General features: G+C 36.5%; 1 protein-coding gene across 3 annotated transcripts in view; it reads right to left on the reverse strand.

Annotated features, from left to right (window-relative positions):
• Positions 1–25,966, reverse strand: part of SCAMP1 (secretory carrier membrane protein 1) — a gene marked incomplete at both ends in the record, with an annotated part of 105,286 nt that overhangs the window by 15,291 nt on the left and 64,029 nt on the right. For all 3 annotated transcript variants that reach the window (XM_079702066.1, XM_079702068.1, XM_079702067.1), the window contains 2 exons: positions 4,464–4,581; positions 8,119–8,220. In XM_079702066.1, the coding sequence (XP_079558192.1) occupies positions 4,464–4,581; positions 8,119–8,220 (220 nt within the window). The remainder of the gene's footprint in view (positions 1–4,463; positions 4,582–8,118; positions 8,221–25,966) is intronic.

The raw sequence follows: 25,966 nt of genomic DNA on the forward strand, positions 1-25,966 counted from the left end.
TTTTTAAGTACTTTAAAAACTTGTTTTTTAAAGAAGTGAAATAACTTTTTTCTAAAATTCTTCTGAAGTGCAAAAAAATCACTACTAACAATTATTTTATTAATGTGGACAAAGTCTATTAACAATTTTTTAATTTCATAGAAAAATAACCATTCACAACTAGGTCCCAAAGGAAATACAAATTATGTATTATCTATTTATCTCTAGCATACGAAGTTATTCTAGCTTATATCAATTAAAGGATGGGGGAAATTTTGTATTCCACTGATATATAATCTCCTATGACTCATTCATTTGTTATTTGACCCATTTATAATACCTCTCCCTTAGCCCAAAACTATTATTTAATTTTTTCTAATAGCTTACTATAAAAAGATGGGCCTGTAAAAAAAATATTGTTTGGGAATAATCTAAAAGAAAAATTTAAAAATCTATCTGTGAAAGGTAAGAATTAAACTATTCCCTTATCTATGAAGAGGTACAAGAGACATATTCTTGCATTTCAATTATTTTAAATTTGGATTATAAGATGACACTATGGGGAAAACAAAGATACCATAGTGCTCATACTGGGCACTTTAGACACCAATGATTAGCTAACTCCAAATTATGCAGGACTTCAGAATGTCCACAAAATTCTCAAAATTGTATTCATTGCCATTGAAATAAATATATACCACAGAGCACCATTTAGCTGGTACTGGAGACACAGAATAGCCTAATAAAAAGCAACTATTCTAAAGCCAAAACTGTGCATAGATAACTTTTAGAGGGCATTAACTGCTTATGGAAAGCCTGACTCCTAGTGGTTATAAACTATGGCTACATAGCCCCAAAGGACTTTTTTCTTTTAAAATGTCCAGTGTGGGGAATATAGTCAATAATAGAATACCGTTATATGATGACAGATGGTAACTAGACTTACTGTGATGATCATTTTGAAACATACAGAAATATCAGATCACTATGTTGTGTACCAGAAACTAACATAGTGTTGGAGGTCAATTATACTTCAAAAACAAACAAATTCATAGAAAAAGAGATCAGATTTGTAGTTATGAGAGGCGGGGGGCGGGAGAAGGGGAATTGGATAAAGAGTCAAAAAGGTACAAACTTCCAGTTACAAGATAAATAAGTAATAGAGATGTAATGAACAACATGATAAATATAATTAGCAGTGCTGTATGTTAGATATAAAAATTGTTAAGAGAGTAAATCCTAAGAGTTCTCATCACAAGGAAAAACGTTTAAAAATTTTTTATTTTGTATCTATATGAGATGATGAATGTTTGCTATACTTATTTATTTATTTATTTATTTATTTTTTGCGGTACACAGGCCTCTCACTGCTGTGGCCTCTCCCGTTGCGGAGCACAGGCTCCGGATGCGCAGGCTCAGCGGCCATGGCTCACGGGCCCAGCCACTCCGCAGCATGTGGGATCTTCCTGGACAGGGGCACGAACTCGTGTCCCCTGCATCAGCAGGTGGACTCTCAACAACTGAGCCACCAGGGAAGTCCTGCTATACTTATTAAAAATCATTTCATGACGTATGTAAGTCAAACCATTATGCTGTACACCTTTAACTTATATAGTGCTGTATGCAATTATATCTCAATGAAATTGGAAGAAAAAAACAGCAAGTTTTGAGCAAGTATGGAAAAGAAAAGAAAAATCAGGTGTTTTCACTGGATCTCAATTTCTATCAAATTAAAAGAAATCCTTGCTGTTACAAATATGAAAGCTGGCTCAAACTATATTTTAGCTTATATTACCTCCATTTATTGTACTTCATAAAATCATCTCATCTAAATTCCTTATTTCACAGACGAAGAATATGAGACTGGAACTAGGTCTTGAAAGAGCACTTGTAAGTCTTCAACTGGCAGAGAAGATAAAGTAACCCAGAGGTCAAGAAGCATACCATGAACAAAAACTGAGACAAAGGAATGTACGTGATGTATTTAAAGAAACCAAGCAGTAACTTTGAATGGAGTATAAAGTCTGGATCCGGGAGTTGTGAAAGGTCACCACCAGCCCTACTACCACTACCACCACAGTCCCATTCCCCAACCTGAAGTCCACTTCAAAAATCTTCAGAGTGCTGGCTTTGTTTGGGATTTTTTTTAGATTAAAATAGTAACTATACATAAAGTGAACTGAAGGAAGTGGGAATGGGGTATGAGCGACCTGTAAAAAAATCTCTGGGTTAGCTGAGGTTGGAAATGGAAAGGAAGAGAAAGATGGAACAGACACTAAGAAAGTATCTAGGAAACTGAGTAAAAAAGTAATGGAGGCACTGACAAAGTACTGACATAAGTTTTAAATGGAATCACATGAAAAAGTACTTAAAACCACTCGTATAATAGCTACTTAATAAATTTCCTTTTTAAAACACAGCTTCATTGAGATAAATGTTGTACACTATACAATTTACCCTTGTAAAGTGTACAATTCAATGGTTTTTAGTATATTCATAGACCTTTTTCATCATCACACCAAAAAAGAAATTCTATAACCATTTGTAGTCACCCTCTACCCCACCCCTGGTTATAGGCAACCACGAAACGACTTTCTGTCTCTATAGATTTACCTATTTTGGACATTTCATATAAGTGGAATCATACAATGTGTGGTGTTAATAAATGTTTCTTGAACATGAATCAGAACTGCTGGAAGGAGTGCTGGTTCTGAGAAAAGAATGAGTTTATGATGCATTACTGTGAGATGATGATACCAATCAACTGGAGATATAAACAGTCACCTGAAGATGCAACTAAATGTTTGTGTAAAGCATTGTCTTTCAACTCCAACATTCTAGTTCATGCAGGTAGGGAAGAAACTGAAACAATGAGGGAGGTTGAAATTCCCAAGGAAAAAATACTGTAGAGCAAGCGCAAAGAGCAGAGACCTGGCTGCATTTAAGAAGACCTTTACTTAAGAGCTGAACAAAGAAATGAAGGAGAAAGACTAGCCTCAGAGGCAGGAGAATCAGAACATAACCATAAAGGCTGAGGAAGAGGGGCCACCTGTAGAATAGAAGGCTTCAGCATCCAAGGAGGAGGAAAATGGAAAAAAAGGCTGGTATAGGATCTAGTAACTTTAGAAAGCGGAGTTTCAATAGTTATGTATGTGTATTTCTAAAAAGAAGTAAAAGCTTTTAAGAGGGAAAATGAGTAGCAAAATATGGACAGAAAGAACATAGCCTAGGTTTCACAGTTTTGAGAAGGATTAAAGACAAATGTACAAGCAAAATATTTCAAGAATGCAGTTTTCTTAAATATAAGGTACAGTTATTTCTGTGCAATCCTTGTACATATTCCCAAGTTGCCATAGAGTAAAAAAAAACAAAGAAAAAATGTTTTAAGGACTTATTTTCCTTAATGTGAGACTCACCAAAAAGTATTATTTTAAAACATAGGTATTATTCACAGGGTCTCTATATTATGTTGGAACATGTGTAGAATATCAAAAATACATACCCAAGGCATGATAAAACTTTATATATAAAAAACCTGACCTTTCTCCCACCCTATGGAATGATTTTCTTTAAGGCAGTGAAAACAGCCATGGGAATTTGACAGGAGGAGGCGCAGTCATCCCTCAGTATCTGTGGGTACGGGTTCCATGATACCCTCATCCCCACGCCCATGGGTACCACAATCTGAGGGTGTTCAAGTCCCTTATACAAAGTGGCGTAGTATTTGCAAGTGACCTACGCACATCCTCTCCACATCTGTCCCATATGTATACTTGAAATCATCTCTAGATTACTCATAAAACCTAACATAATGTAAATGTTATATAAATAGTTGTAAAAACAATGTAAATAGTTGCCATTGTGTGGCAAATTCAAGTTTTGCTTTTTGGAACTCCCTGGAATTTGTTTTTCCCTAATATTTTCAATCCACAGTTGCTCAAATTAGATGATGTGGAACATGTGGATATAGAGGGCCAACTGTATAGCTAAGATAATTGGGCAGTTACTAAAAATAAAATTCAGTCCATAATCCAGTCTGAATCTTTTACCAGCTCACTTTATACTCTTAGATAAAATAATTTAGTGTCTTTAAATTTTAAATACAAATAGAACGCATATACCACACAAGAGATTTACTTCTATTTATTAATCAGTCTACTATGTTTCATATTCAAAAAAAATCAGAATATATAAAAAGATACAAATTTTAAAAATGAGACTGACTCTTCAATTGATAAAAGAAGCCCTCAGTTAACAGAATTTAAAAATATTCCCTATCTATGGGAAACATTAAATGTGATGCAATTTTCTAAAATTTATCTATGCATAACTTTTAATTGTAAAAAGTAATCCTCAGAGAGCAAACTTGCATAAGAACAACAAACAAATGGCTTGAGGTTACACTAAATAAAGAGCAAAATGGGAAAATGAGAACTGAATATCAGGCTCACTAAAAAAATTTACAGACATAAAATTTCACTTACCTTTTTAAACATAACTAGTGAGATGACTGCTGATGCTGTGAAAAGTGCTGCTATGATTATCATCATGATTCCAACAGGAATACTTTTGTTGAGACCAGTAAGGGATGAAATCCAACCGCTATGAAATTAAAAGAAGAAAACTAAAATTAGGCAAATAAGTTAATGCACAATTTTTAAAAACAGCATAATAACTAACACATTTTCAGCACTTAAAATCCAGGCAAAATCCAAGTTCTTTACATGTATTAACTCATTTAATTCTCACAACAACCCGCTACAACGTATGCTATTTTTTTTTTTTTTTTTTTTTTTTTTTTTTGCGGTACGCAGGCCTCTCACTGTCGTGGCCTCTCCCGTTGCGGAGCACAGGCTCCAGACGCACAGGCTCAGCGGCCATGGCTCACGGGCCTAGCCACCCTGCGGCATGTGGGATCTTCCCGGACCGGGGCATGAACCCGTGTCCCCTGCGTCGGCAGGCGGACCCTCAACCACTGCGCCACCAGGGAAGCCCCTGCTATTTTTAATCCCTATTTTACAGATAAAAAACTGAGTCACCAAGATTATTCAGTAACTTGCCCAAGGTCACACAGCTAATAAAAACAGCACAGTCTGAATTCAAACCTAAACACCAAAATCCAGAGCCTTAAATGTGTACCATGAGATTTTACATTTTTTAAGCCTATGATTTCATTATTATTTTTTAAAGTTCATTTTAAATTCTGCTTAATTATGTAAAAAAATATTTGAGAACCATATATTCAACAAAGGGCTAGTATCCAAAATATATAAAGAAACTTCAAAGCTCAATAGTAAAAATAAATTCTTAAAATTAAAAAGTTTCAATTAGAAAATGGGCAAAGGACTTCCCTGGTGGTCAGTGGTTAAGAATCCACCTGCCAATGCAGGGGACACGTGTTCGATCCCTGGTCGGGGAAGATCCCACATGCCGTAGGGCAACTAAGCCCTGCACCACAACGACTGAGCCCACATGCCACAACTACTGAAGCCCACGCACTCTGGGGCCCGCGTGCCACACTACTGAGCCTGCATGCTGCAACTACTGAAGCCTGTGTACCTAGAGCCCATGCTCCACAACAAGAGAAGCCACCACCACAATGAGAAGCCCGCGCACCGCAACGAAGAGTAGCCCCCCACTCGCCTCAACTAGAGAATAGCCCACACGCAGCAATGAAGACCAGTGCAACCAAAAAAAAAAAAGAAAATGGGCAAAGACATGAAGAGACATTTCACCAAGAGGATATATAGATGACAAATAAGCACATGAAAAGATAAAACATCATGAGTCATTAAGGAAATAAATATTAAAACCACAGCAAGATATCATTACACACCTATCAGAACAGCTTAAAAAAAGAAGTAGTGACAACACCAGAGGCTGGTGAGGATGTGGAGGCTGAATCACTCATATGTTGTAGTTGGGACTGTAAAATGGTACAGCCATTTTGGAAAAGACTGTCAGTTTTTTAAAAACACTGAACAGGGAATTCCCTAGCAGGTCCAGTGGTTAGGACTCCCTTGGCTTTCATTGCCAAGGGCCTGGGTTCAATCCCTGGTCAAGGAACTAAGATCCCACAAGTTGTGGTATGCAGCCAAAAAAAAAAAGAATCATCTATAAATAAATAAATAAAAAATTTAAAACACAAAACATGCAACTTCCATATGAACCAACAATTACATTCTTCTCTTGGGTATTTATCACAGAGAAATGAAAACTTATGTTCACATAAAAACTTGTTCACGAATGTTTTTAGCAGAATAGCCCCAAACCAGGAACAATCCAAGGTCCCTTGGACTTGTGAATGGTTAAACAAACTGTGGTCCATCCATATCATGGATGCTGCTCAGGAATAAAAAGGGATGAACTACTGAGACACAACAACTTGGATAAATCTCCAGAGCATTATGCTTAGTGAAAAAAGCTAAAGTTTACAAACTGTATAGTTCCATTTATATAACATTCTTGAAATGACAAGCAGATTAGTGATTGCTGGGGTTAAGGTGGGAAGTAAGTGCGGCTATAACGGGCAGCATAAGGGATCCTCTGGTGATGGGAATGTCCTGTGTCTTCACTGAATCAATGTCAAGATCCTGATTTTGATATTATACCATAGTTTTACAATATGTTACCACTGGGGAAAACTGGATAAAGGATACTTGGGATCGCTCTGCATTATTTCTTATAACTGTCTGTGACTCTACAATTATCTGAAAATAAAGAGTCTAATTTTTTAAAGTCTGCTAAATTACATGAGGTCTATCTTACAACAGGTCACCTTGTATGCACCCTCACTAGCAGATTCCTGTGCTATTTAGTCACCTCACAGGCTGCTGTGCTCAATTTTAACACTTTTTTCTAAGTCTGTTCTAAAAAGCAAAAGAAGGGCTTCCCTGGTGGCGCAGTGGTTAAGAATCCACCTGCCAATGCAGGGGACACCGGTTAGAGCCCTGGTCTGGGAAGATCCCACATGCCGCGGAGCAACTAAGCCTGTGCGCCACAAATACTGAGCCTGCGCTCTAGAGCCTGCAAGCCACAACTACTGAGCCCACGTGCTACAACTACGGAAGCCCACGCGCCTAGAGCCCATGCTCCAGAACAAGAGAAGCCACCGCAATGAGAAGCCCGTGCACCGGAACGAAGAGCAGACCCCACTCACTGCAACTAGAGAAAGCCCGCATGCAGCAACGAAGACCCAATGCAGCCAAAAATAAATAAATTTATTTTTTAAAAAAAAAGCAAAAGAAATTATTTAGGTTTCATTAGAATACAAAAAGTGCTGTTAACATAAGCAGTGTATTTTTTAAATTAAACATTTAAAACATTTCCTTTCTCTCAAATGCTAAAGACTAAACACTTTTTAAAATCATAATGAATGCTACTCTTTCCTAGAACTGATTTAAAATACCCAAATAAATTCTCTGCATGTATATATGCCCGTTAGATCTGCAAAGCTATCAACAGTTGTCTGACTTCCAGTGACTACTCTAATTCAGTAGCATACTAAATGTTAAGTCTTCAAATACACTCTAGTTACATGATCGTTTCAGTTTATGTACATAGTGCAGCAAAGTTGCCTCGCACATGCTTTTAGGTTATAAAAATTCAACTGTACGCAATGGTTGTAAGAGAAAGAAGAGAGGGAGGGATGATTTTATACATAGGTACTCTTCTATGCACCACTTCATTCAAGGAATGTTTGTTCCAGAGTGTCTGAAGAGAGATATAAATCTATGACCTTCTAACCTGTGTCCAAATAGTCTCAGTTTCTGAGGGTCCCCCACTGAGTGAGCATTTTGCCAGGCTAAGAATGATTCTATTTGTTTAAAGATACATCCATATATGTGCATGCAGTGACTCCACTTTTCAAAGACGTGTGTATGTGTGCGCACACGCATTTGTGTGTGTATGAAAATATATGTTTGTATACCTAAAATAGTGCTTTACACATAACAGATAGCCTTTTCTTAAATTCCTTCAAAGGTTATTCCTTAGGAAACTTTTAAATTGCATTTTTTATTATTTGTATACTTTTGCTAATCTGGTTTTTCTATGTCAAATATTTTTAGGAATCCAAAAATTATATTAGGATACTAGATGAACAGATTATAACTAGAGTAATTAAAGTAAATGACTTACCAGTTACCCCAATTATGAAATCCTGCAGCCTGGAGTACATGTACAGCAAACTGACAAATATAGACGAAAAAGAATACAAAGAATCTGAATGAACTGTCACTCCTGTTTTTAAAAAGGAAGAGAGTAGGGAGAAAAAGAAAGGGGAAAATGTCATTGTTCTCAATGCCTTTACATTCACTTGTAGACTGACATTCAAACATTAAAAAATATTTTTAAAAATACCAGTGGCAACTACCTGAGACTTGAAATTAAAATAATAACATAATAATGTATGTGAACCGTTTATCCAAATACTAGACGATGTTGTTATTATGATTCCAGCCTCACTTTGTCTTTTCAATTTCCAACTGCACCGCAAAACATCTTGGCAAAAGAAAAATTATTTTGTTTTCCTTTTATTTTTTATCAAATAGCTTCACTGAATTATAATTAACATACAATAAACTGCAAGTATTTATAATATACAATTCGGTAAGGTTTGACATAAGTATATAACTATGAACCTTCTCTAATCAAAATAGTGAACATATTCCAAATTTTTCCTTGTGTTCCTGGTTAATCCCTCCCTCCCCACCCGCTGCTTTCAGTCACTATAATTTCGTATTTCAGAGTTTTATTTAAATGGGAATCATACAGTATACACTTTTTTCTTGTCTGCCTTCTTTCATTCAGCACATTTTCAGATTCACTCATGTTGCTGCATGTAACAAAAGTCCATTCTTTTTCATTGCTGAGTAGTATTCCATTGTATAGTACCACCAGTTTGTTTACTCATTCACCTGTTGATGATCAGTTAGATTGTTTCTAGTTTTTTACTTCTATAAATAAAGCTGCCATGGACATTCATGCATATGTCTACATATGAACATATATTTCTTTTTCTCCTGGGTAACTACCTAGAAGTGGAATGGCTAGAACACATAGACAGAAGTTTAACTTTTTTTTTAAATTAATTTTATTTTTGGCTGTGTTGGGTCTTCGTTGCTGCGTGCGGGCTTTGTCTAGTTGCGGCGAGTGGGGGCTACTCTTCGTTGCAGTGCACGGGCTTCTCATTGCAGTGGCTTCTCTCGTTGCGGAGCATGGACTCTAGGCGCATGGGCTTCAGTAGTTGTGGCATGCGGGCTTCAGCAGTTGTGGCACATGGGCTCTAGAGCGCAGGCTCAGTAGTTGTGGTGCGTGGGGCTTAGTTGCTCTGCAGCATGTGGGATCTTCCCGGACCAGGGCGCAAACCCGTGTCCCCTTCATTGGCAGGCAGATTCTTAACCACTGTGCCACCAGGGAAATCGCAAGAGTGTCTTTTAAAGAACAAAAATTGGAGTTCATAAAAAGACAAAACTTATCAATTTGTTCTTTTATGGATCTTGATTTTATTGCTGTATCTAAGAAATCTGTGCCAAAGACAAGGACACAGTTTTTTTTCTTGTCTTTCTCCAGAAGTTTTATATTTTTTTGGTTTTACATTTAAGTCTATGTCCCTTTTTTAGTTAATTTTTAAAATATAGTAAGAGGTATGGATTAAAGTTCTTTTTTGCATACAGATACGCAATTATTCCAGCATAATTTCTTAAAAAGACCATCCTTTCTATACTGTATTACCTTTGTACCTTTCTAAAAAATCAGTAATATATATATGGGTGCATTTATTTCTGGACACTCTATTCTGTCTCATTGTTCTACATGTCAACGTTTATGTCAATACAATTACCTGGGTTTTCTAATAAGTCTTCAAATTTGTAGTGTTAATCTTCCAACTTTGTTGTCCTTTTTCAAAGTTGTTGTGGCTATTCTAGACTATTACATTCCTATATACATTTTAGAATCACCTTGTTCATTTCTATAAAACAACATGCAGGGATTTTTACTGGGATTGCATCACATCTATAGATCCATTTTGAGAGAATTCACATCATCATAATGTTGAGTCTTCCAATCCATTAACAAGGTATATCTCTCCATTTATATTTTCTGCATAGATGATTATGTAATCTGTGAATAAAGACAGTTTTACTTTTTCCTTCCTAATTTGATGCCTCTTACTTGGTTTTCCAGCCTGTTTATACTGCCTAGAACTTCCATTTCAATTTGAATATAAGTGGTGAGAATGAACATCCTTATCTTGTTCTTGATCTTAAGCAGAAACCCCTTTCAGTCTTTCACCATTAAGTATGATGTTAGCCGTTACAGTTTTTCATAGATGCCCTTTATCAAGTTGAGAAAGTTACCTTTTATTCCCAGATTGAGTGTTTTTATCATGAAAGTGAGTGTTGTTAGATTTTGTCAAATGCTTTTTCTGCATCAATTAAGATGATCATGTGGTTTTTCTATTTTAGTCTGTAATATGGTGAATTACAATAACTAATTTTCTAATATTAAACCAACCTTGAATTCCAAGAATAAGCTGCACCCACTTGATCATGACACAGTATCTTTAAACATACTGTTGAATTTGATTTGTTTGGCAAGATTTTCAAATGTCCTAAGTTTACTCCATTCCTGTTCATCCCAGTGACTATTCCAACCCCAAAACACATTTTTGGAAGTCTTCATTAGAGAAGAGTTGTCCCTTCCACTTCATTTTCTTATCATTTGTTTATGTGAGCATGGCTCATAGATATTTTCTTTTTTCTTGTTAATTATTATCTTGCTTTATTATCTATGTACCAAGAAACCAGAATATCAGAATGGTTAAAATTATATATGTAATATATTCTCTGAATAAGGGCCTCATAAATAGGCTAATTCTAAAGGCTTCACAACAGCTATTTCAGTTACCGAAGACGGATCTTTCTACTTAGTTCCAAGCTCACAGGTATAGTCTAGAAGCTGAAACTGCCTAATAACAACCTCTAAGAAATCTATTACAAGGTACAGAATATGTTTTAAAATTTAAGCTGTCCTACTAAAAAGGAACTACTTCTAAAACATTGCTCTCAAATACAAATGGAGGAAGGTAAAAATTGGTTCGCCTTCCTCTTTTATAGGTACAGTTAGTACCTATAAAAGCACAGCTAGTGGGCCTCCCTGGTGGCGCAGTGGTTGAGAGTCCGCCTGCCGATGCAGGGGATACGGGTTCGTGCCCCGGTCTGGGAGGATCCCATATGCCGCGGAGCGGCTGGGCCCGTGAGCCATGGCTGCTGAGCCTGCGCATCCGGAGCCTGTGCTCCGCAACGGGAGAGGCCACAACAGTGAGAGGCCCGCGTACCACAAAAAAAAAAAAAAAAAAAAAAAGCACAGCTAGTACACTAAGTTGATGAAATGGAAACCTCGGAGCCCTTAAAACTCTTTTTTTCTACTTTTACTATTGAAGGAGGCTAAATATCTTTCTTGATAGACTGTGTTTGCCTCATTTTATCAACCAACTTTCCTGTTTCTGGACAAGGAGACAGTAAAATTCATTTTGTGTACATTTACCATGCTAATATAAATGATTATTTTAAAAATATTTCAACTTTCTCTGAGATTTAAACTCCATGTGCCAGCACTTACTCAACTATCTGGACTCTTACAAGGTCTTACAACTATCTGGACTCTTACAAGAGTGCACAAATCTTCCTCTATCTAATCTGTCCAAATTATTACAAATGTAAAATCAAATTCAAAAATTTTTTTTTTTTTGTAGACACATTCTTTGTGTGGCCAAAAATCCTGTTTGCAGTGGTCACACCACAACTAGATTAGAATGTGGGGCAGCCCAACAAACAAGTGTTAATTTAAATTTATTTATTTATTTATTTTTGCTGTGTTGGGTCTTCGTTTCTGTGCGAGGGCTTTCTCCAGTTGCGGCAAGCGGGGGCCACTCTTCATTGCAGTGCACAGGCCTCTCACTAGCGCGGCCTCTCTTGCTTCGGAGCACAGGCTCCAGACGCGTAGGCTCAGCAGTTGTGGCTCACGGGCCCATTTGCTCCGCGGCATGTGGGATCTTCCCAGACCAGGGCTCGAACCCACGCCCCCTGCATTGGCAGGCAGATTCTCAACCACTGTGCCACCAGGGAAGCCCCCAAATTCAAATTTTTAAAAGGTTACTTTGTTTTTAACTATACAAGCAGTCACTGAAAATATAGTTCTTCACATCAAAACAATATAAAAGGGCTTCCCTGGTGGCGCAGTGGTTGAGAGTCCACCTGCCAATGCAGGGGACATGGGTTCGTGCCCCGGTCCGGGAAGATCCCACATGCCGTGGAGCGGCTGGGCCCGTGAGCCACGGCCGCTGAGCCTGTGCATCCGGAGCCTGTGCTCCGCAACGGGAGAGGCCACAACAGTGAGAGGCCCGCGTACCGCAAAAAAATAAAATAAAATTAAATTAAAATTAAAAATTTTTTTTTAAAAATAAAAAAGTGAATCTGACTCCCCTGTGAAAACGATTTTACAATACCGAGTTTCAATTCCCTGCCAAAAGCCTAAAATTTATTAAAGACATATGCAAAAAACTGAGGTAGTCATAGTGCTAGAAAGCACATTAAGTATAAATAATTTCCCGTATACTAAACAGTAGAAAACTCTGTGAAGTGTAAACTTAAACAATACAATCATCACATGAATTTCAAGTTCATTTGAGTTGCTTTAAGAGCCAGGTAAGGCTGCGAAGCTCTTACAGGGCCAGATAACCACTCCCCACCCCTCAAGTGGAGGGCTGTACCAGAGCCAGAATCAGAAAAGGTCCAGAAGAAAAAACATCGTTGAGGGTGTAGACAATGTCTATTGGCATACCAAAGCAAAGGCGATGGGTCTTGTATACAGAAAGAGGTTACAAAGCCGACTGTTTAAACAACCCAGCTTTTACACAGCCATTTTAATCCAAAGAAGAAAGAGTAGAACTACAGTTAGAAAAACACTATCGACTTAAGCTAAGTAGTTTTAAATTGTAATCCGCCTCAGTTTACAGTGAAGTACCTGTATTCAAGTATTTTGAATATTTATTCATAATAGATCCAACTATGTAACCAATTTCTTCATCAGAATAGATAACTAAATAATAAAAGCTTCCTATTGCTTGCCATCCTGGCTCTTCCAGATCAAAGCCTATTGGAAAACTTAATCTCAAATAAGCCAGTTGTTTTTGGTTTAACTGTCTTCAAATAACATACTGACAAGTTATAGTACACCTTTCATAAAAATATCCTTCCCTATATTATTATTAAAAATCTCAGAAAAACTGTATTAAGATCACATAAACCTTTTATTTCACATTACATATCAATAACAGAGATTAATCACAACTACAGTTTGAGGAATCAGGGAAGACAAAGTATTTCATTATTTTAAAAGGGAGAAAAGAAATTTTACATTTAACCAAAATAAATGGGTACAACATGACTAAAGTACTAAACGTTTTACTTTTGGTAACTCAGCATAGTAGTTAAGAGCATGTAGCTTTAGAGAAAGATTTGAGTTTGAATCCAGACTCTTCCAGTTAAAGTTGTGTAACTTCAAAGAAAATTTAGGCCTAAATCTGAGATTTTCTATTTGCAAAATAGGAACAACAGTGGAATCTACCTTTATATGGATGAAATAATACATGTAGAGTGCTTAGTGGGGGATGTACAGGCACATAGGAAACAATCAATACATGTTACTTGTTGGTACCTCTCTTATACCAGTACAGTACTGCACTGCAAACAATTTTGCTCACAGAAGTAATATTCTGCTTACAGAAGTGACATTTGGCTTCTGATAAAATCTTGAAAATTTCTGGGACATGGGTGGTAACTTCATTACTACCAGAATCAAGTAATACATGAAATTCCTGATGATGCAGATGATGTAAAGGCAATAGAATAAAAAGGAACCTAAGAAATACAGCTGCTTTCCTTGTCTTAGTTACTTTAAGATGCAAGGCTATCTAAACCAGCCTCATTCTCCCCCTAATGCTTTTGTGCCAAAATCAATTCTTTCTCCAAGAACAGGGTTCCATAAGTAGGCTTTAAAAGGCAGCACCACAAACCCACCCAAATTGTGCATAATATTTTGCATGTCTGCATCTTTTTAGGAAGAGGAGTCACAAATTTTAGATTCCCATTGGAATCTGTGATATAAAATCTATTAAGAACACTCACTAGCCTAAACTAAAATGCATAGAACTGGGATGGAAGGGACCCTAGACTTTGTCTTCTTTCCATCTGTGTTCTGCTAAAAGCAGGGGGCATAATAAAAAGTTTGTATGTAATGAAATTTTAAACTTGGACAATTTTAAACCTAGTCCACAACCTGGGTTCAAGCTTTGGATCTTCTATACTTAATTGACTCCCTATTTTGCAATATCAGCTAACATTTGTTCAACATTATGTGCCAGGAACCATGGCAAACACATGCATTACCCATTTAATGCTTACATTACCCCCATGAGGTAGACACTAATATTGACTCCATTTTACTGATGAATAAACAGATTCAGAGAAGTTAAATGATCCAAAAACAGAGCTAGTAACAGAAATGCTGAGACCTGTCTGTGTACCCTGATGTTTTTAACCATGTGATAAAACTATCTCTAGGATGTTATTTTAATTCCATCTTGTCCAAGAAAGCTAATCATCAATCAAAAGAATATCACTAACTACATTAAATTAATCCCAAATGCTCAGTCGTTCTTATATGAGAAGATTATAAATTTTTTCATTTGTAATAATTTAGGTTCTTTAAAATACTTCCTTTTAGAAAAAGTCAGGGAGGATACAATAGACAGAATAGTATTTTGCAGGTAATAAGAAAATAAGGACTAAAATTTACTAAAACTTTTACTTGATTAGTCAAAGATTTTCTTGAGTGACAACTAAAATCTCACAGTTGAATCGCAATTCAATTTAGAAAGCATTAAACAGCTAAACGCAGCCAATAGCCAACCATTTTCAAATTACCTTTGAACAGCAAAACTAATTAATTTAAAGCAAAACAGAAGTCAAGTTAACATTGGTTAGACTCTAGGTCACAATTAAACTGTTTTCGTCATATTACACAAGGCTCTTATCAAAGAGAAAACTTAAGAACACATATTTTTTTCCTACAAATATGCCTCTAAGCAGACACTTCTGTCAACAAAGAATACTGAACAATAATACAGCTTGAGTTTTGAGGTATCTAGCACTCTTATTTTAAATAAGAAATTTAAAATAACTATGATTAATATGTTCAAGACTCCAGTCAAAAAGGTAGATACCATGAATGAAGAGGACTCTCAGCATATAAGTAAGCTATAGAAAATAACCAAATGACTATGGTAGAAATGAAAACCATGGTAATAGACATGAAGAATACCTTGGACAAGCTCATCAATACACTCAATACAGCTGAGGGTGAACTTGAAGATAGAAACTATACAAACTGAAATGCAAGGATTAAAAAAGAGTGGACAAAACAAGAACAGAGCATCTAAGAGCTGAAGGACAATATCAAGCAGTCTAACATACATATAACGGGAATTCCAGAAAGAAAAAAAGAAGTGGCAGAAGAATTACCTAAACAGATAACGACTGAGAATTTTCCAAAACTAACTAAATACTCCAAATGACAAATCCAAGAACATTAGAGAACACTAAAGATACACACCAAAACACACACAAATGAACACACAAACATGCACATCATAATCAAAATGCCCAAAATCAGAAATAAGGAAAAAATCTTGAAGGCAGAAAGAGAAAAAATACTTTAAAAACAGAACAAGAATTATAACAGACATCTCATCAAAAGCTCTGCAAGCCAGAATACATCAAAGTGATGTGTTTAAAATATGGAAAGAAAAAAAAAAACTGAACTCAGAATTTTATACCCAGTAAAAATATCTTTCAGAAATGAAAAACTAGGGCTTCCCTGGTGGGAACTTCTCAACAGTGGTTGAGAGTCCGCCTGCCGATGCAGGGGACATGCATTCGTGCCCTGGTCTGGGAAGATCCCACATGCCGCAGAGCGGCTGGGCCCGTGAGCCATGGCCGCTGAGCCTATGCGTCTGGAGCCTGTGCTCTGTGACGGGAGAGGCCACAACAGTGAGAGGCCCACGTACCGCAAAGAAAAAAAAAAAAAAAGAAAAACTAAAGGACTGGTTACCAGCAGACTTGTACTAAAAGAAATATTTAACAAAATTCTTCTGACAAAACAATTATGATATGAGACAGAAACATGGGTCTAAACAAGAAAATGAAAAGTGATGAAATGGCTTTAATGAAGTCCATTATAAAATTCATTTCTATTTTTAATTTTTATAAGAGACAACTGTCTGAAGCAAAAGTAATTGCAATGCATTGTGTATTTCTAGTGTATGTAAAAATAAAATACCTACCAAAAATAGCACAAAGAACTGGGGAAGAAAATGGGAGTAATCTTTTGGGATGTCCTTACAGTACACATGAATAGGAATATTATAATTTGGACATAGACCAAGACAATTAAAAATGTATACTATAAAAACTCAGGCATCACTAAAAACGATTTTGATAAGAGGTAGAAATAATGAAGACATAGGAGAACAGAAAATTATTTACAAATACTCAATTGATCCAGAAGAAGACAAAAAGGAATAAAAAAGAAACAACAGTTGGAACTAATAGAAAATAGTTTGTAAAAAGACAGATTCTAATCTAATCAGATCAATAAGTGTAAATGGCATAAATGCACAATTAATATAGATAGACTGCCAACTTGGATGCAAAAGCAAGACCCAAATAAAGATTGCCTACAAAAAAAGTCACTATAAATATAAAAACATTAGTAGGTTAAAGGTAAAAGAATAGAAAAAGATATAATATGCAAACATAAATTAAAAGAAAGCTGGAATAGTTGTCATAATATCAGATAAAACAGATGACATAAAAGGATTATTATACCAGCGATAATGAGGGAAACCACATAATGATAAGGAATTCAAAGCACAAAGAAAACATATCATAAATATGTATCTGCTTAACAAGAGTGTCCAACTACATGAAGATAAAACTAAAAGAAGAGAAAAATCCATAATTAAAGTTGGAAATTTCAATATTTTGTCAATTCTCAGGAACTGACAAAACAAGCAGACAAAAAATCAGTATGAATACAGAAGACCTGAACAACACTATCAACCATTTTGACCACACTGATATTAACAGAACATTTCATCCAACCAAAGCAGAATATACATTCTTTCAAGTGTACACAGAAGGAGGTGTCAGTTTCAGAGTTTTTAAATCCCCAGCACTGCTACATTCTCTATGGATTTTCATATCAGCTTCTACCCTCAATCTATTCTATATTATTATGGTTGAAAATTAAGAAAATCAGCTTTACACAGATATACAGTTAGAAAAGGGAGAACCTTAAGCTCTCTGAAAGGAGAATACCAAGGGTCCTTTCATCACACTAGAAAAACTACTATAAAATAAGCCACATAAAAATTAACAGACCATTTTCCTTCTCCTCACTCTCAACACCCAGCTGGTACAGAACTTTGTAATGAATAGTAAGCTCTTAACCACTGTGGATAAAGAACCATTCAAGAAATAAACATTGCCAGTAAATATAGCCGACCTTTGAACAACGGGTTAGGCGTTCGGACCCCACCCCCACCCCAGTCAAAAATCCGTATAGAACTTTACAGTCAGCCCTCTGTATCCAAGGTTCCACCTCCACATATTCAACCAACTATGGACCATGTAGTACTGTAGTAGTATTTATTGAATAAAATCCACGTATAAGCGGACCCAAGCAGTTCAAAACCATTTGTTCAAGGTTCAACTGTATTCTAAGATTAATTAACCCACTGAACAGAGATCACTGAGTTACCTAGATTCTCTGCATATTAAATAATAATGTAAACATAATAAAGTAGAAAGGAAAACAGGAGCCCTAAATTTCCAGTCTGAAGGCCTAGGTGAAAATCTTAGCAACTAATGAGCCACTAGAAAGATTCTAAACATTAAACAATATAAAGTACTGAACAAGACTTGTAGACTCTAAAGCACTATATATTTATATACACATGTAAGAAACTAAACAGTAGGTTCCTCTTGCAGGTATAGAAAGAATATTACCCTTCCTTAAGATAAATTTAATATGAGACTTCACTTTGGAATCAAAAAAGAAAAATTCTCTTTTTCTGGTTATACAAACAGGATGAAAAACAGTCAAGTTAATTACAAAAGTCAGTATTTTAACGTACATTAAACTAACTTGAAAGACTATTTAAACAACATAAAAATGAACTAATATCAACTCCTGAGCTTTGGATGTTTTTACACTTAAAATCAAATATAAAGTATCTTTTTACAGAAAAAATTTGACTGACTTTCTGGTTCATACACTAGTATAACACTTTTCAAGATGTTAAAATAGCATTATAGTTCAATTATATTTAATTTTTAATTAACAGGACCAAAAATATACTGTCTACTGCCCAGAGATAGCTTACTTTTAAAAAGTATACCTGAGGGACTTCCCTGGTGGTCCAGTGGTAAAGAATCCACCTTATAATGCAGGGGATGCAGGTTTGATCCCTGGTCAGGGAACTATGATCCCACAATGCCACGGAAAAACTAAGCCCACACGCCACAACTACTGAGCTTGCACGCCTCAACTAGAGAGCCTGCATGCCACAAACTACAGAGCCCATGCGCTCTGGAGCCCACACACGACAACTAGAAAGAAGCCTGCGCACTGCAATGAAGAGCCTGCGCACCACAACGAAAGATCCTGCGTGCCACAACTAAGAGACCCAACACAACCAAAAATAAAATAAATAATAAATCTTAAAAAAGAAAAAGTATACCTGGAAGAAGCTTAGAAGTAGCAAACCATCCTACCTACAAGTAAAAAGCTGAACAAACTGAAAAGTCAACAACTCTTCTTAGATCTGAAAGAGAAGTGAAGCCAGAGGGCTAACTGCAACCCCAAAACTGGGAGACAGATAGATGAATACAGAGAATCAAAAGTTATTAGAGCAAAAACCCATAAGCAGAAACCTCTGCAACAACCATTGCCAGGGGAGGAATTCTGAACTGTAATTGACAAGAGGCTCAGAGTGGACAACTCTGAAGAGTTAAAAACTCCAGGGAGACCTAGTCATATGGGGAATCCCACACATTTGTGAATTTTACCAACAACAGCTCAATATGGTTCTCAGAGTGAATTCTTTAGAGAAAAAAATCCCCTCAGGCTTCCGGGAGGAGGTGGGGAAACTGAACCATCTGCAAATACTCTAGAGCACTCTGTTCTTAACAAGGACTGCCCTCAGGAGAAACTAATTAACCAGAGCCCAACCTGCTGCGGTTTTATTAGAGCCTAACCTACATGAGGAAACAGAAATACCCAACTCCAGCCCACTGTAGGCCAGCCTGTCCCACCTGAGGAGAAGGAAGGACTGAGAAGCACTGGTGCAGTTCACAGTCCAGAGGCTCAAGCTAACTGAAAGATAGAGACCTAATCACAGGCCTACAGAACACTTCCTCTCCCCCACACCTTACCATCACATTACTAAAGGTCTATTTACAGCAGTTCCTTTTACCTAGTACATCATGTCCAGCTATCAAGTAAAAATTACAAGACATACTAAAATGCAAAAAACAGTTTGAAGAGATAGAGCAAGCATCAGAACCACAGTCAGATATGACTAGGATGTTGGAATTACCAGATCAGGAATGTACAACTGTGATTAATATGCTACGGGTTCTAATGGATAAACTAGACAGTATGCAAGAACAGATTAGCAATGTAAGCAGAGATGGAAATTCTAAGCACCAAATAAATTAATTTTATTTTTACGGTTCCAAATATGACAGAAAAGCTGGTGTCAAACACATCCCTACCAAGAGCAACTAGAACAGTAGGATAAAATGGGAAAAAAAAAAAAAAATCTGCTGAAGCATCCAGGAATAGAGAGACCATGATTCTGGGGTGGAAGAGATCTACAGAAATGTAAGCGGACTTTCTACGGCCTCAATTCATTTTTCCTGAATGCAAGACAATAAGTTGAAAATTCAGATTCTGCCTGCAGAGAGTGCTGCTGCCAGGGAACAGACAAACCAACTGAGATTTGGCAAATTCACAGGACTCGCAACACAAAACTAAGGATGCACTGTAACAAAATACTGATGAGAAGTGAGAAGCATAAAACTGGCCCAAACATGCAGCCAACTTTTCTCTCAAGGCATGTACCAAATACAGAAGCTAGAGAGATAAGCAGAGCCTCTGAAAGCAGAGGAGACTTTTCTGCAGTGTTCCCTAATGGGAAAAGGATTAGAACAGCAATTCTGAAACTTTTGGTCTCAGGACCTCTTTATTTTTGAGCATCTCAAGGAACATTTGCTTATGTGGGGTTATAGCTCTTGCTTTACCAAATGAGAAACTAAAATTGAGAAATATTTAAAGCATTCAACTAATTTTTTTTTTTTTTTTTTTTTTTTTTTTTTTGCGGTACGCGGGCCTCTCACTGCTGTGGCCTCTCACATTGCGGAGCACAGGCTCCGGACGCACAGGCCCAGAGGCCATGGCTCACGGGCCCAGCCGCTCCACGGCATGTGGGATCTTCCCGGACTAGGCACGAACCCGTGTCCCCTGCATCGGCAGGCGGACTCTCAACCACTGCGCCACCAGGGAAGCCCCTCAACTAATTTTTTAGATAATAAATTGCTTACAATAAAATAACATTTTCATGAAAACTGAAAAAAAACAGCAAAAAGAGTAGCATTACTTTATATTTTTGCAAACCTCTTTAATGTCTGGTTTAATAGAAGATAGCTGCATTCTCTTTTCTGTTTCTACATTCAAACTCTTTGCAAGTCATGTAAGCCTCTGGAAAATTCCACTGTATACTTGTAAGAGAACAACATCTTAATGTTATTATGAAATAGTTTTCATGTCATGGACCCTCTAAAAGGATGTTGTCCTCTCTCCCTTCTCCCCTCTAGGGATCACAGGACTATACTGTGTGAGTCCAGGACTTGCTGAGGGAGGAGCCCAAGTGAACATATCAGGTTCTCAATTAAAAACCTAGAGGGTTAACCTCTATGCCTAGGGCAGAACCAGACATAGACAGAAATTAAACAAAACTGCAACTCAGCCTTAACTCAGCTCAGCCCCTGACTTATGCTCTAGCTGACAAGCATGGCAAAGGTGAACTTGCTCTGAAACAACTGAACATCATCAGAATCCTCCACAATTCTTTATTCACCATATCCAGATTCAATCAAGTCTTGTTAAGTATACCAAAAGATGCACCGTATGATTAAATACCAAGAGTAAAATATGGACAATACAAAACAAATTCACAGAGCATTCTAGATACTGAAGTGTGCACACAAAGACATTAACAAAATTTCATAAGAATAAAATCTTTAAAAAATGTTCAAGTACACATGGCAAAAATGAAAGAAACTACTGAAATTAAGAATTTAATACATGAGTTTATACTGGGATAAATTCCTAGAAACATGCAACCTGCCAAGTCTGAATCATGAGGAAATAGAAAATCTGAACAGATCGATTACTAGTAAGGAGATTGAATCGGTAACCAAAACCTCCCAAAAACAAAAGTCCAAGACCACATGGTTTCATTGGTGAATTCTACTGAGCATTTAAAGAAGAATTAATAACAATCTTTCTCAAACTCTTTCAAAAAACACAGAAGAGGAGGGAACACTTCTAAACTCATTTTACAAGGCCAGCATTACCCTGATGCCAAAACCAGACAAGTACACTACAAAAAAAGAAAATTACAAGCCATTGTTCCTAATGAACGTAGAGGCAAAAAACCTTCAATAAAATATTAACAAGCCAAATTCAAGAACAAATGAAAAGGATCATAAAACACAATTAAGTGGGATTTATTCCAGGGATGCAAGGATGGTTCCATATCCACAAATCAATCAATATGATATACCATATTAACAAAATAAATGAAGGATGAGTATCATATGATCATCTCAATAGATGCATAAAAAAGCATTTGCAAAAATTCAACATCGATTTATGATAAAAACTCTCAACAAAGAGGATATACAGGGAACATACCTCAACATAATGAAGGTCATATATGACAAGCCCACAGCTAACATCATACTCAATGGTGAGAAGCTAAAAGCTTTTCCTCTAAGATCATGAATAAGACAGGGATGCCCTCTCTCACCACTTTTATTCTGCATAGTATTGCAAGTCCTACCCAGAGCAATTAGGCAAGGAAAAAAAAATCCAAATCAGAAAGGCAGAAGTGAAATAGTCACTATTTGCAGATGACATGATATTTACACAGAAAACCCTAAAGACTCCACCAAAAAACTGTTAGGACCAATAAACAAATTCAGTAAAGTTAGAGGGCACAAAATCAATATACAAATATCTGTTGTGTTTCTATACACAAAAAATGAACTAATAGAAAGAGAAATTAAGAAAAAAATCTCATTTACAATTGCACCAAAAAAAGAAGAAGAAGAAAATGCCTAGGGAAATTTTAGCCAAGGAGGTAAAAGACCTACACAATGAAAACTATAAGACACTGATGAAACAAACTGAAGACATAAATAAATGGAAAGATATTCCACACTCACGGATTGGAAGAATTAGTATTGTAAAATGACCATACTACCCAAGGCAATCTACAGATTCAATGCAATTCCTAACAAAAATACCAATAGTATTTTTCAGATTCACAGAAATAGAACAAACAATTATAAAATTTGTATGAAACTTAAATAGATCCTGAGTAGCCAAAGCAACCTTGAGAAAGAAGAACAAAGCTGGAGGAATCATGCGCCCTGACTTCAAACTATATTTCAAAGCTATAGTAATCAAAACAGTATGGTACTGGCACAAAGACACACACATAGATCAATGGAACATAATAGAGAGCCCAGAAATAAACCCACACATATATGGTTAATTAACATTCTACAAAGGAGCCAAGAATATATAATGGGGGAAAGGACAGTCTCTTCCATAAATGGTGCTGGGAAAACTGGACAGCCACATACAAAAGAATGAAACTGGATCACTATTTTAAACCATACACAAAAATTAACTCAAAATGGATTAAAAACATGACCATAAGACCTGAAACCATAAAACTCCTAGAAGAAAACATAGGTGGTAAGCTCCTCAACATCAGTCTTGGCAATGATTTTTTGGACTTGACTCCAAAAGCAAAAATCAACCAGTAGAACTACATCAAATAAAAAAGCTTCTCGGGACTTCCCTGGTGAGGCAGTGCTTAAGAATCTGCCTGCCAATGCAGGGGACACAGGTTCGATCCCTGGTCCAGGAAGATCCCACATACCATGGAGCAACTAAGCCTGTGTGCCACAACTACTGAGCCTGCACTCTAGAGCCTGTGAGCTACAACTACTTAGCCCACGTGCCACAACTACTGAAGCCTGTGCACCTAGAGCCCATGCTCCTCAACAAGAGAAGCCACTGCAATGAGAAGCTCACACACTGCAAACAAAGAGTAGCCCCCGCTCACTGCAACTAGAGAGCCCACGCGCAGCAACAAAGACCCAACGCAGCTTCAAAAATAAGTAAATAAAGACCTGACCTTTAAAAAAAAAAAGTTCTGTACAGCACAAGAAATCGTCAACAAAATGAAATCTACCAAATGGGAGAAAATATTTGCAAATCATATAATAAGGGGTTAATATCCAAAATATATTAAAAATCTCATACAACTCAATACCAAAAAAACCCCTAACAATCCAATTAAAAAGTGGGCAGAAAATCTGAATAGATATTTCTCAAACAAAGACACACAGATGGCCAACAGATACACAAAAAGATGCTTAATGTTGCTAATCATCAGATAAAAGCAAATCAAAACCACGAGATATCACCTCATGTCTGTTAGAACGGCTACTATCAAAAAGACAAGAAATAAGAAGTGTTGGTGAGGAAGACGAGAAAAGGGAATGCCTGGGCACTTGATGGAAATGTAAACTGGTGCAGCCACTGTGGAAAAGGGTATGGAGGTTCTTCAAAAAATTAAAAATAGAACTACCATATGATCCAGCAATTCCACTTCTGGGTATTTATCTGAAGGAAATGAAATCATTATCTGGAAGAGATTATTTGTAATCCCATTTTCATTGCAGCACTGTTCATAATAGCCAAGGTATGGAAACAACCTAAGTGTCCACTGATGCAAGAATGGATAAAGGAAATGTAGTGTGTGTGTGTGTGTGTGTGTGTGTGTGTGTGTGTGTATAGTGTGTGTGTATATATAAATAAAATGGAATATTATTCAGCCTTAAAGAAGAAGGAAATCCTGCTACTTCCAACAACATGAATGAACCTGGAGGGCACTACACTAAGTGAAGTAAGCCAGACAGAGAAAGAAAAATAGTTCATGGTATCACTTATATGCAGAATTTTTTAAAAACAAAGTAGAACTCACAGAAACACAGAGTAGAATGGTGATTACCAGTGGCTGCAGTAAATGGGGAGAAGTTGGTAAAAGGATACAAACTTTTAAGATGAATAAGGTCTAAGTATCTAATGTAGAACCTAGTGACTACAGTTGGTAATACTGTATTCTATAATTGAAATTTGCTAGAAGAGTACATTGTAAGGAAAGAAAAGGTAAATATGTGAGGTGATGGATGTGTTAACTCAATTGTGGTAATGCTCTCACAATGTGTATGAATATCAAAGCACCATGTGGCATACCTTATATATATTAGAATTTTTTCAGTTATACCTCAATAAAGCTAAAAAATGAAGGTGAAATGAAAATGTTTTCAAACAAAATTTAAAGGAATTCATTGTCTGTAGACCTATAATAAAAAATGATAAAAGAATAGATGAAAAATAGAATAATACTTTATTAATCTAAAAGGTAAAGAAAGAAAAAGGTATGTAACAGATATGCTTTATATGGTAAGTAGTAGCTATAAATATTAGATATAAATTCATGTACATCATTAAAGATAAACAAAAATGTAAATAAACTACATATAATTTTAATGTAATTACATACGTGTAATTACATCAAACATAAATCGACAAAAACTCCACTTAAAAGACTAGATTATCAGAAATTTCTTTTTACAACTCTCTTTATTAGCTGTATTTTTGTATATTTCTTCCCATTGATAACATGCACATAACCATGTACAGAAATGCAAATATCATTTCAACTTTTTTCTTTTATAGAGCAGGTTCTTATTAGTCATCAATTTTATACACATCAGTGTATACATGTCAATCCCAATCACCCAATTCATCACACCACCACCACCACCACCACCCCCGCCACTTTCCCCCTTTGGTGTCCATACGTTTGTTCTCGACATCTGTGTCTCAATTTCTGCCCTGCAAACCGGATCATCTGTACCATTTTTATAGGTTCCACATACATGCATTAATATACGATATTTGTTTTTCTCTTTCTGGCTTACTTCACTCTGGATGACATTCTCTACATCCACCCACATCTCAACAAATGACCCAATTTCGTTCCTTTTCATGGCTGAGTAATATTCCATTGTATATATGTACTACATCTTCTTTATCCATTCATCTGTCGATGGGCATTTAGGTTGCTTCCATGACCCAGCTATTGTAGATACTGCTGCAGTGAACATTGGGGTGCATGTGTCTTTTTGAATTATGGTTTTCTCTGGGTATATGCCCAGTAGTGGGATTGCTGGGTCATGTGGTAATTCTATTTTTAGTAGTTTAAGGAACCTCCACACTGCTCTCCATAGTGGCTGTATCAATTTACATTCCTATCGACTGTGCAAGAGGGTTCCCTTTTCTCCACATCCTCTCCAGCATCTGTTGTTTGTAGATTTTCTGATGATGCCCATTCTAACTGGTGTGAGGTGATACCTCATTGTAGTTTTGATTTCCATTTCTCTAATAATTAGTGATGTTCAGCAGCTTTTCATGTGCTTCTTGGCCATCT

Source organism: Hyperoodon ampullatus (assembly GCF_949752795.1).
Source record: "Hyperoodon ampullatus genome assembly, chromosome: 4".
Classification (NCBI taxonomy): Eukaryota; Metazoa; Chordata; class Mammalia; order Artiodactyla; family Ziphiidae; genus Hyperoodon; species Hyperoodon ampullatus.